Source organism: Brassica napus, chromosome A6 (genome assembly GCF_020379485.1).
Source record: "Brassica napus cultivar Da-Ae chromosome A6, Da-Ae, whole genome shotgun sequence".
Lineage (NCBI taxonomy): Eukaryota > Viridiplantae > Streptophyta > Magnoliopsida > Brassicales > Brassicaceae > Brassica > Brassica napus.
In genome coordinates this window covers 25,372,370-25,382,337 of record NC_063439.1, presented here as the reverse complement: position 1 = coordinate 25,382,337, position 9,968 = coordinate 25,372,370, and the positions used below count along the sequence as shown (strand labels likewise).

Below are 9,968 nucleotides of genomic sequence, written 5' to 3'. Positions count from 1 at the left end.
ACATGATCACGCATATTTACATTTTGTTTGGAAACTCCATTTCCACAAGGACTGGTTCTTCTGATCAAAAGCTGGGTTTCAAAACAGTCCACTTTTGGGTGCGAATTCGATTGCACGTGTGTGCAGCAACCTGCAAAGCTATTATGTACCAAGAGATTGACGCTACAAGTTACAACTCATGATGCTAAACAAACGACGTCGTGTGTTAGTGACTCAATCTTCAAATAAATCGTAATCATGAAATCACAAAAGTAAGACTTGGCATCCCAGAATACTATTAAAAGAAAGGCAGCAAATAAATCAATAAAAAAAAAAGGTTGGGACGATCAAATGAAAACCGTTGGATCATCAAAGAAGAATTATAACTGGATCACGAGAAGAATATACAATTTTTATTAAAAGAAAAAAGAGCAAAAATTTAAAATAAAGCAAGAAAATTCATAGCTTTGAGAAAGAAAAAAAAGAAATTCATACTTGCAAAAGGAAAGGGGAACGAACGAGAGAATATAACCCAGAAAATAAAAATAAAAAAATTTCATCAAGTCAACAAAGAACAACGAACGAAAACAAAACAGGTCCGAACAAGTTTGAATGTTATCATCATCATCATCATCATCATCGTTGTAATCGCTTTTTCTCTTTCTCATCTGGGTATTTCCTCTGTTGACCTTCATCGCTTCTTTCTAAATTCATTTGTCTCTGTTTGTTTGTTTGTGGGGAATGTATGTGTAGCTTCCCTCTTGTACACAGAATCGGATTCGCCGAAAGTTTGAATTTTTATTTGGATTTCGTACAAAAGGTCGTGACTTTTGGAGATTTCTCTTGAAATTTACAGGTTCGTTGGTTTGATTCTGTTAGGCTTGATCTAGTTTTTGAGTTCTGATGGATTTGGTTCTTATAGGTCTTGTTGTTGTTATGTGGGATGAGTTCTGTTGTTGAGTTATAAAAAGCTATGTGGAAACAGATTCTGAGTAAGCTTCCCAAAAAGTCTTCAAAGAACGATCATCATCACCATCGTGGACGTGAACACGGTGGTGGTCATTCCTCTTCATCCTCTCATGCTTCCACTTCCAAAAGCACTGACAATGGCCATGGAAAGTCAGCCAACTCTCACACCAAGAACGCTCCTTCAGGTGGGAGATCCGCTGGAAACACCAACACTAACACCAATGGAGGAGTCTTCACTCCTTATGAAGCACTGCCGAGTTTCAAAGACGTACCCAACACCGAAAAGCAAAACCTCTTCATAAAGAAGCTGAACTTATGCCGTGTAGTGTTTGATTTCACAGACCCTACAAAGAACATCAAGGAGAAAGATATCAAGAGGCAGACATTGCTTGAGCTTGTGGACTACGTGAACTCCGCTAACGGCAAGTTCAGCGAAGTGAGTATTCAAGAAGTGGTACGCATGGTCTCTGCCAACATATTCAGAACGCTAAACCCTCAGCCACGTGAGAACAAAGTCATAGACGCCTTAGACTTAGAGGAGGAAGAGCCTTCCATGGATCTCGCCTGGCCTCATTTGCAGCTAGTGTACGAGCTTTTCTTGAGGTTTGTTGCTTCCCCTGACACTGACACCAAGCTGGCTAAAAGATACGTAGACCAATCCTTCGTCCTGCGGTTACTAGACTTGTTCGACTCAGAGGATCCTAGAGAGAGGGACTGCCTCAAAACCATCCTCCACCGGATCTACGGTAAGTTCATGGTGCACCGTCCTTTCATCAGAAAGTCCATAAACAACATCTTCTACCGGTTTGTATTCGAGACAGAGAAACACAACGGGATCGCTGAGTTTCTCGAGATCTTGGGGAGCATCATCAACGGGTTTGCTCTTCCTTTGAAAGACGAGCACAAAGTGTTCCTCGTCCGGGTTCTGATACCTCTCCACAAACCGAAGTGCTTGCAGATGTATCATCAGCAGCTGTCTTACTGTATCACGCAGTTTGTGGAAAAGGATTGCAAACTCGCTGATACGGTTATTAGAGGGTTGCTGAAGTACTGGCCCGTGACGAACAGTTCCAAAGAAGTCATGTTTCTCAATGAGTTGGAGGAAGTACTTGAAGCAACGCAGCCACCAGAGTTCCAAAGGTGCATGGTTCCACTGTTTCGCCAGATAGCTCGATGCTTGAACAGTCTGCATTTTCAGGTACCTATTCAACTCTCTATGTTTTCTCACATTTGCTTTTGACATTTTCTGAAAAACACCCTCTCTCCTGCTGTTGGTTGAGCCTAGACCTGGTTATTTTGGGTATCGGTTCGGGTATTTCGGCAGGAGGCTAGAGAATCCATTTACTACATGACCCATTTTCAGTTCGGGTAATCTCGGGTTCGGTTTGGATAGTAAAACTAGGAACCTGAAAACACCCGGAAAAAATTGGTTTTCATTTGGTTCTGTTCAGGTTTGGTTATTTCGGATAGTTCGGGCTATCAGGTATTTTGGGTAAAATATCGAATAATTGGGATGATTCGAATAAAAACCTTGGATATTTCGGATTACTTTGGATAATTTAGATAAAAACATCCGGATAGTTTCAGGTAGTTAGGATACTTTATAGTAATTAATTTTTTTCGAATATTTTCGGATACTTTTAACAGATTTTTCAACTATAAATATATAAATTTAGTTATGTTATATATATAATTAATATTTCTTCATCTGTTTATTTTTTTGTGTGTGCAGGTTGCAGAGAGAGCTTTATTCTTATGGAACAACAATCACATAGAGAATCTGATAATGCAGAGCCGCAAAGTCATTCTACCAATTATATTCCCTGCGCTGGAGAGAAACGCGCAGAAGCATTGGAACCAAGCTGTTCACAGCTTGACACTAAACGTCCGGAAGATATTTAGCGACCTTGACCCTGAGTTGTTCAAGGAATGCCTAGCTAAGTTCAAAGAAGATGAATCAAAGGAAGGTGAAACCAAGGCAAAACGCGAAGCCACTTGGAGACGTTTGGAAGAAGTTGGGATGCGTAAGGCTTCATGAGGTTAGAAGAGCTGTAAAGAAGGAAAAAAAAAGAGAGAGAGAGCTTTTCGTGTGTTATCCACTGGAGTGTGGTATGTTCTTCAGATACTTCTGATATCAAATTCAGGAGAAGCATTGAAGAAAAGTGGCCTCTTCTTGAAAGTCAATATGTAAGATTGTTCCCGTTTTGATTTCTTCTTTGAAGCTTGTTAATGTTTTTTTTCTTCTTCATTTGCTATATTTGTCACATCTCTGTTACTCTTTTCCTGAGACTGTCTCTGATTCATTTTAACTTCTCCTTCTGATGATATCTGCAAAATTGCAGCGTTAGGAGTTTGCCACAAGAATCAGCTTGTTGTTTGTATTAAATACTTTTTCCCTTTCACTTGTATATTTTTTTTATTTAAAAAGCAGTCTTTGGTTTCAGTTTTTTTGGGGGTTTGTGGATCTGTTTTACTAACTCCAACAAGTCTTGGAACTCTAATTGCATGATCTAGATTTGGTTTCAGTCATTGGATTTTAAATCTCTCTTATTACTTGCATTGGTTTATGACTTAAAAACGTTGTCGACATGCTGTTCCCTGTTTCAGACAGTGAAATTTTTTTTCTCTGGTCATTCTGTCTTCTCTCAGTCACCATCCTTTCTTTTTTTATCTCTCTCTCTAGTCGTCTAATCGTTGGGCCCTAATCTTTATCCATTTCCTTTTCTCTCTCTCTCCTCATGCCAACGAAGCAATAGCCATGAAAAGCTAAACCCTTCTTCTTGGTTCTTCTGCTTCGTTATATGATTCAGATCTTGTTTTTGCTCTGCTTTTGCTTGGTCTCTGGATGACTAAATCAAATCGTTTTTTTTATGCGTGGTGAGAGATGACTTAGGAGTAGTAAAGTATACTTCTTCTAGTTTCTGAGATCTGACTTTGCTTTAAAGTTAGTTAATGGAAACTTGAGAATATCTGATCTGACTCTCTCTACAGCTGAAAGTTTTGACTTGGGAAGATGTTTAAGCAAATACTTGGGAAGCTTCCTAAGAAACCTTCTTCTGCTAAGTTTTGGGATAATGGTGAGTCCCAAGCTCCAGACAACAACAACAACCAAGAAGTTTCAAGCCAGAGAGCATCATCAAATGGAGACAATCTTGCTTCTCTTTCCGTTGATGTCTTGCCAAGGTTGAAAGATGTTTCCATCTCCGAGAAGCAGGAGCTCTTTCTCAAGAAGCTTAGGTTATGCTGCGTAGTGTTTGACTTCGCCGCCGAGCCTCAAAGAAACCTCAAGGAGAAAGAGATCAAACGGCAAACACTTCTCGAAGTTGTGGACTATGTCATCTCTTCAGGGAACGGCAAGTTCCCTGAACCAGTTATCCAAGAAGCTACAAGGATGGTTTCAGCCAATCTCTTTAGTAATCCTCACCAACAACAATGGAAGAACAAAACTCCAGAAGCAGGAGACTTGGAAGAGCAAGAAGAAGGATCTCTAAACCCTTCTTGGCCTCACTTGCAGATCGTTTACGAGTTTCTCCTAAGAGTCGTTGCATCTCCCAACACAGACGCCAAGATATCCAAGAAATATATTGATCATACATTCGTCCTCAAGCTCTTGGACTTGTTCGACTCCGAAGATCCTAGAGAAAGAGAGTATCTCAAAACTATACTCCACCGTATCTACGGGAGGTTCATGGTCCACCGTCCCTTCATCAGGAAGACCATGAACAACATCTTGTATGATTTCATATTGGAGACAGGGAAACACTCTGGAATCGCCGAGTTTCTCGAAGTGTTGGGATCAATCATCAACGGTTTCGCTTTGCCTCTCAAGGAGGAACACAAGCTCTTCCTCACTAGAGTCTTGGTTCCTCTGCACAAACTCAAATGCTTGCCTAATTACCACCAGCAGCTTTCTTACTGCGTCATACAGTTCGTTGAGAAAGACTCTAAGCTCGCTGATACTGTTATCAAAGGGCTGTTGAAGTACTGGCCTGTTACTAATAGCTCCAAAGAGATCATGTTCTTGAATGAGTTGGAGGAGATTTTGGAAGCGACTCAGTTAACGGAGTTTGAACGTTGTATGATTCCTCTCTGTCGCCAGATTGCTCAGTGCTTGAGCAGCTCTCACTTTCAGGTCAGAGAATCTTTACTTTGTTAAGTCTTGAATGGTTCATGAGTTTCACTGCTTGTGTACTTGTTTAGGTAGCGGAACGGGCACTATACTTGTGGAACAATGATCATGTGAGTAACTTGGTGAGACATAACAGTAGAATCATTCTACCGATAGTGTTTCCTGCTCTGGAGAAGAACGGTAGTAGCCATTGGAATCAGGCTGTGAAGAACTTGACTGAGAATGTACTTAAGGTTTTGTCTGATACAAATCCGGAACTGTTTGAAGAGTGTTTGCGCAAGTTTCAAGAAGATCAGCAAAATGCGGAGGATAACAAGAAGAAGAATGGGGAGACATGGAGACAGCTAGAGGAGATTGTTGCTTCAATGGCGAAGTAAAGAGTTTATGTTCTGAACTTTTTACGCTATACAAAAAAGGTAAAATTGGTTTATGTTTTGTAATTTGTTTTTTAAAGCCTGAAAGGTATATACAGTTTACTTTCGCTTGCTTGGTTCAGGTCTATTGTTTGTCTTCTTTCAGTTCTTGATTTGTCTGTCTGTATACTTTTGTTCATGTAAACGTCTTTATATGAAAACACGAGTTTTCTATTGGTCTGAAAGACGCAGTGAAAGAGATGACTCTTGCTCGAAGATTTCATGAAAACAGTCATCTGAGAGAGTTGATGTGATCTCCAAGGACATCAAAGAACTTATAAACTAGAACCCTCCTTTTTTTAGATCACCTCCTCAACCATTTCACATGCCAACCAACTGTGATCTCCTTCTGGTAATACCTATAAAAAGAACAGCTCCAAAAAAAAAAACTGAAAAGAAAATATATATATATACACTACAAAGGAAACAAATTCATCTGGTAACGAACCAATGTTAGCTTCAAAAAGCCGCAAGAGACCCTTGTCTAGAGCAGCTTGTAGTCAGTGTGTAGACAGCCTCCTTCTGCCAGGTAAGCAGTTTAAGTACTCAGTTCAGTTCCTTCATGTAACTATGTACTCGATAGTTTCCTGTAGTCTAATAAACCATGTATTCAACTATTCATTCATTTGTATCATTTTAAAATTTTAACAGTTGAAAACGTTTTCATTGTTACTTGATTTAATATAAACAAGCAGAAATGCAAATACCTAACGGCTTTAGACAATATGAAGAAAGAGGCAAAGCTATCCTTTTTAACTAGTGTTTCAAAACGACGTCGTGTTGGGTCGGAAACACCGAGGGCCTCTCGTTTCAGTGGAGAGAGAGAGAAAAAAAAAATCTTATCTCATGTGTTCCATGGCAAATGACAGAACAAAGATCTTTTCTTTTTCTCTCCCTGTGTCAGGAACTTACCTCTTTGATGTTATAATATTCGTATTATATAAATTAATCAAAGAAAATTATTTCATCATCGTCGTCATCTTCTTCATCTTGTAGAAGTGAAGCTTGTCAAGGTGAAAAGTTTTAATGGCTTTGACTTCGTGCCTAAACACTGGAGTAGTTCCGATGTCTCCGACCACCGGATGTAATCTTTCCGGGAGTCTTGTGAAGTTGGACAGTGGCTTCTCCGTTCCGGGAAAGTTACAGAGCGTTCGAAAAAGTGGTAGAGAGAGGTTGAGAGTCCAAGCGGTTTTCAGCTTTCCTCCGGCGTTTCTAACGAGAAACGGTCGAGCGGAGAAGCAGAAGCAGCTGAAGCAAGATCTTCTCGAAGCCATTGAGCCTCTCGAACGTGGCGCCATCGCTTCTCCTGATGACCAGCTTCGGATTGATCAGGTTCCATTTCTCTTTCTTGTTGCAGATAGTTGGAGCCACTTGAGATCTAAACTAACATACACGAGTTTTGTTTGTGTGGGAGACAGTTGGCGCGTAAAGTGGAAGCAGTGAATCCAACCAAGGAGCCTTTGAAATCTGATTTGCTCAATGGGAAATGGGAGCTCATTTACACAACCTCTGCTTCTATTCTTCAGGCTAAGGTTAGACCTTGTCCTGTTGTTGTTTGGTGTCTTGTGTTTTTTAATTGGGTTTGTTGTGTCATTGTCTTTATCTTTAAAATGCAAAACAGAAACCAAAGTTCTTGAGATCGATAACAAACTACCAGTCTATCAATGTGGATACACTCAAGGTTCAGAACATGGAGACTTGGCCTTTCTTCAACTCGGTAAATCTTTCAAACCCTTTTGTGACCATTTGCACTAATAGCTCTCCACATTGTGCTAGACCAATATACTAAGCTTTTCTTGTTTTCTGTTGATATGGTAGCCTGTTGATATTTATCCATTGTCATATCAATATCGAAGATTTAGTACAAAAAGTTTCATAGATCCTGTAAATCTAGGATTGAGAACGGCTGAGTACGCAAGAACAAATGATTAAAAACAAACTTAGCAAACAACGTTTGTTTTGTATATTGTATGAGTGGGTGGGTGTCTTTTTGCAGAATTTGTAAAATGAGTCTTATCTATTTAGCAAAACAAAATCTTTTGTATTTGTAGGTAACTGGAGACATAAGACCCCTCAATTCAAGGAAGGTCGCTGTGCAGCTCAAAGTGTTTAAAATTCTCGGCTTTGTAAGTTACACTGAAACTGAAACTCCTTCTTTGCTATAATATTACAAGAGAACCCAATGTACTGATTCAAACTGGGTTAATGATGGTCTGAATGGTCTTTTGCTGGGCAGATTCCTGTAAATGCACCTGATACCGCACGTGGTGAACTAGAGATTACCTATGTGGACGAGGAACTACGGTTAGTTGTGAATAATAGTATTGTGAACAAAAATATACAAAACGTTTTGAATCTTAAAAACAATGTTGTGTTTCTGTGCAAGGCTATCAAGGGGTGACAAGGGAAACTTGTTTATATTGAAGATGTTTGATCCCACTTACCGAATCCCTCTCTGAAGCCAAAATGGTTCCAAGCCCATCATACAAACATACATACCCCACCCCACATCGCTTGTTCTGTTTCTCTTCATCATCATATGTATAGATGAATGTTTATTCTTCTACAAACATAAAGTCTAATAAGAGCTAAAAAGAAAAGAAAGGAAAAGAGACGAGCTCTTGTCTCAATTTTAATTTTGTAATTGTAATCAGATGAGAAGCTCAAAACTTTGAAATCGGTTGTGTCTCTTGTTAAAAATGGATTGAAATGTAATAAATGAGCTTGAGCTTTAAGATGTGACAACATACAAACGACGCCGTACAAGGCCGGAAGACGCAGACCTTTCGTTTAAGAGTTTGTCGTAAAGCGCTCTTCCTTTGCTTGCTTTGGAAACAGAGTCTCTATGAATCGGAAGCAACATACTTGAAGACACACAGACGAAAATCTCCGATGGGTTTCATCGCTCTGCAATCTTGGAGCAGAGGAGCTTCAACTTCTCTTCATCTCCTTCGTCCAGGTAGGTGAGTTAGACTCCTTACTCGATCTGATTCAAATCCAATTTATACAACGGAGACACTGAATCTTTGGTTTAATCAGTTGGTCCGAATCCTAAGCTATATGATGCTGGAGCAGTCAAGTTTGATGTAAGAGCCTCTTCGAGTCGTAAATCGCGTAAGAAACAAAGAAGAGAGTCTCAACAAGGTAAAGACATAGCCAGAAGAAGTGTTACTGAAACAGATAAAGGAGAAGAAGTAATAGCTCAAGTTGATGACACTTCTACTTCAAAGGACTCCATCAATGTTGTTGTTGCTGCTCCTCGAGACAAAGTGCTTCAAGCTTGCACCGTAACTTCCGGTTTAATGGCTACATTAGGCCTTGTCATCAGGAAGGTGAGTTAATCCTTTGAAAAGTTTTTTTTTTTTTGTGATTTAACTAAGTGATTCTGTTTCTATTCTCAGGCGTCTCATGTTGCGTCGACTGAAGGGTTACCAATCCCAGACTGCTCTTCAGAAATACCATGTAACATCTTGAACTTGGCTTATGTGGTGTAATAAATTTTTAAAGATTTGTCTGATTTTTCTTGCAGTTGGTTTTGAAACTTGGCATCTCGGTTTAATTGCTGGAACCGTTGTGTTGATATCATCAAGCAGGTTCTTGCTACTAAAGTCTTGGCCAGATTTTGCTGACTCAAGTGAAGCAGCAAACCAACAGGTGAAAACATAGGGAACCGTAGTAACATTCTTAAGGTTCTCTAGAGCTTTACTGACTCATTTGGATTTATAACTTGCAGATCCTTACTTCGCTGGAACCTCTAGATTACCTTGTTGTTGCTACTTTACCTGGACTTAGCGAGGTACAATCAAAGATACAACACACGAAAAAAGTTTTCTCCTTTTAATAGTCAAAGTTCATATTTGATATTGTTGACAGGAGATGCTGTTTAGAGGTGCGTTGATGCCTTTGTTTGGAACCAGTTGGGTCAGCATTGTTGGAGTTGGACTCATCTTCGGTTTACTTCATCTTGGTAGCGGAAGAAAGTACTCCTTTGCGGCTTGGTAAACCATATTTTATCATCCTTCTTTGATTGTCTTCACATGTTCTTGCATCTCTTTGTTACATTTCCGGTTCAGCTATTGAATTCTATGGTCTTGTGAATTTCTCAGGGCGTCGGTTGTGGGTATAGTATACGGTTACGCAGCGGTTCTGTCGTCGAGTCTTGTCGTTCCGATGGCTTCTCATGCACTCAACAATTTGGTCGGAGGCTTGCTGTGGCGTTATAGTAGTAGTTCCAAGCTCAAGTCAATGGAGTGAAAGCTTAAATTAGATTTATAAATGGGGTTTAATTTAAAAAGCTTACACTTTTATGGGTCGTTTTGTGAAATATTTATAGTATAGGGTGCTTTACTGCAATTTTAGTGTCACTGTCACATCACAAGAAGACAAAATGAGAAAAATATTTATAAATTTATGACGTGTAAAGTTGGAGAACCAATCATCAAATCTCTATTAAAAAAAAAACAATGAAAGTCTTGTTC

The 9,968-nt window shown here is 39.6% G+C and overlaps 4 protein-coding genes across 9 annotated transcripts; all 4 read left to right on the top strand.

Moving 5' to 3' along the window:
* Positions 1-401: 401 nt before the first annotated feature.
* LOC106349424 (serine/threonine protein phosphatase 2A 59 kDa regulatory subunit B' eta isoform) lies at positions 402-3,394 on the top strand. Of its 5 annotated transcripts, none has more exons than XM_013789379.3 (4): positions 403-623; positions 733-835; positions 902-2,146; positions 2,681-3,394. In XM_013789379.3, exons 3-4 carry the CDS (start codon positions 953-955, stop codon positions 2,984-2,986), a joined length of 1,500 nt encoding a protein of 499 aa, XP_013644833.2. In that variant the 5' UTR covers positions 403-623; positions 733-835; positions 902-952; the 3' UTR covers positions 2,987-3,394. The 5 variants fall into 5 exon arrangements, with proteins under 5 accessions (XP_048637169.1, XP_013644833.2, XP_048637167.1 ...); XM_048781211.1 differs by having other exon boundaries at positions 463-575; XM_048781212.1 differs by having other exon boundaries at positions 402-623; positions 733-2,146.
* A 207-nt stretch (positions 3,395-3,601) lies between these two features.
* LOC106349425 (serine/threonine protein phosphatase 2A 55 kDa regulatory subunit B' delta isoform) lies at positions 3,602-5,664 on the top strand. The gene is made up of 2 exons (XM_013789382.3): positions 3,602-5,080; positions 5,149-5,664. The coding sequence occupies exons 1-2, from the start codon at positions 3,962-3,964 to the stop codon at positions 5,452-5,454; spliced, it is 1,425 nt and encodes a 474-aa protein (XP_013644836.2). The 5' UTR covers positions 3,602-3,961; the 3' UTR covers positions 5,455-5,664.
* A 613-nt stretch (positions 5,665-6,277) lies between these two features.
* On the top strand, positions 6,278-8,167 carry LOC106349426 (probable plastid-lipid-associated protein 4, chloroplastic). Of its 2 annotated transcripts, none has more exons than XM_013789384.3 (6): positions 6,278-6,822; positions 6,909-7,022; positions 7,112-7,207; positions 7,542-7,616; positions 7,727-7,794; positions 7,886-8,167. In XM_013789384.3, the coding sequence occupies exons 1-6, from the start codon at positions 6,517-6,519 to the stop codon at positions 7,947-7,949; spliced, it is 723 nt and encodes a 240-aa protein (XP_013644838.2). In that variant the 5' UTR covers positions 6,278-6,516; the 3' UTR covers positions 7,950-8,167. The 2 variants fall into 2 exon arrangements, with proteins under 2 accessions (XP_013644838.2, XP_013644837.2); XM_013789383.3 differs by having other exon boundaries at positions 7,877-8,167.
* An 81-nt stretch (positions 8,168-8,248) lies between these two features.
* Positions 8,249-9,899, top strand: LOC106349427. Its single transcript, XM_013789385.3, has 7 exons — positions 8,249-8,449; positions 8,530-8,822; positions 8,892-8,952; positions 9,020-9,144; positions 9,224-9,286; positions 9,364-9,488; positions 9,597-9,899. Exons 1-7 carry the CDS (start codon positions 8,383-8,385, stop codon positions 9,742-9,744), a joined length of 882 nt encoding a protein of 293 aa, XP_013644839.2. The 5' UTR covers positions 8,249-8,382; the 3' UTR covers positions 9,745-9,899.
* The last annotated feature ends 69 nt before the right edge of the window (positions 9,900-9,968 follow it).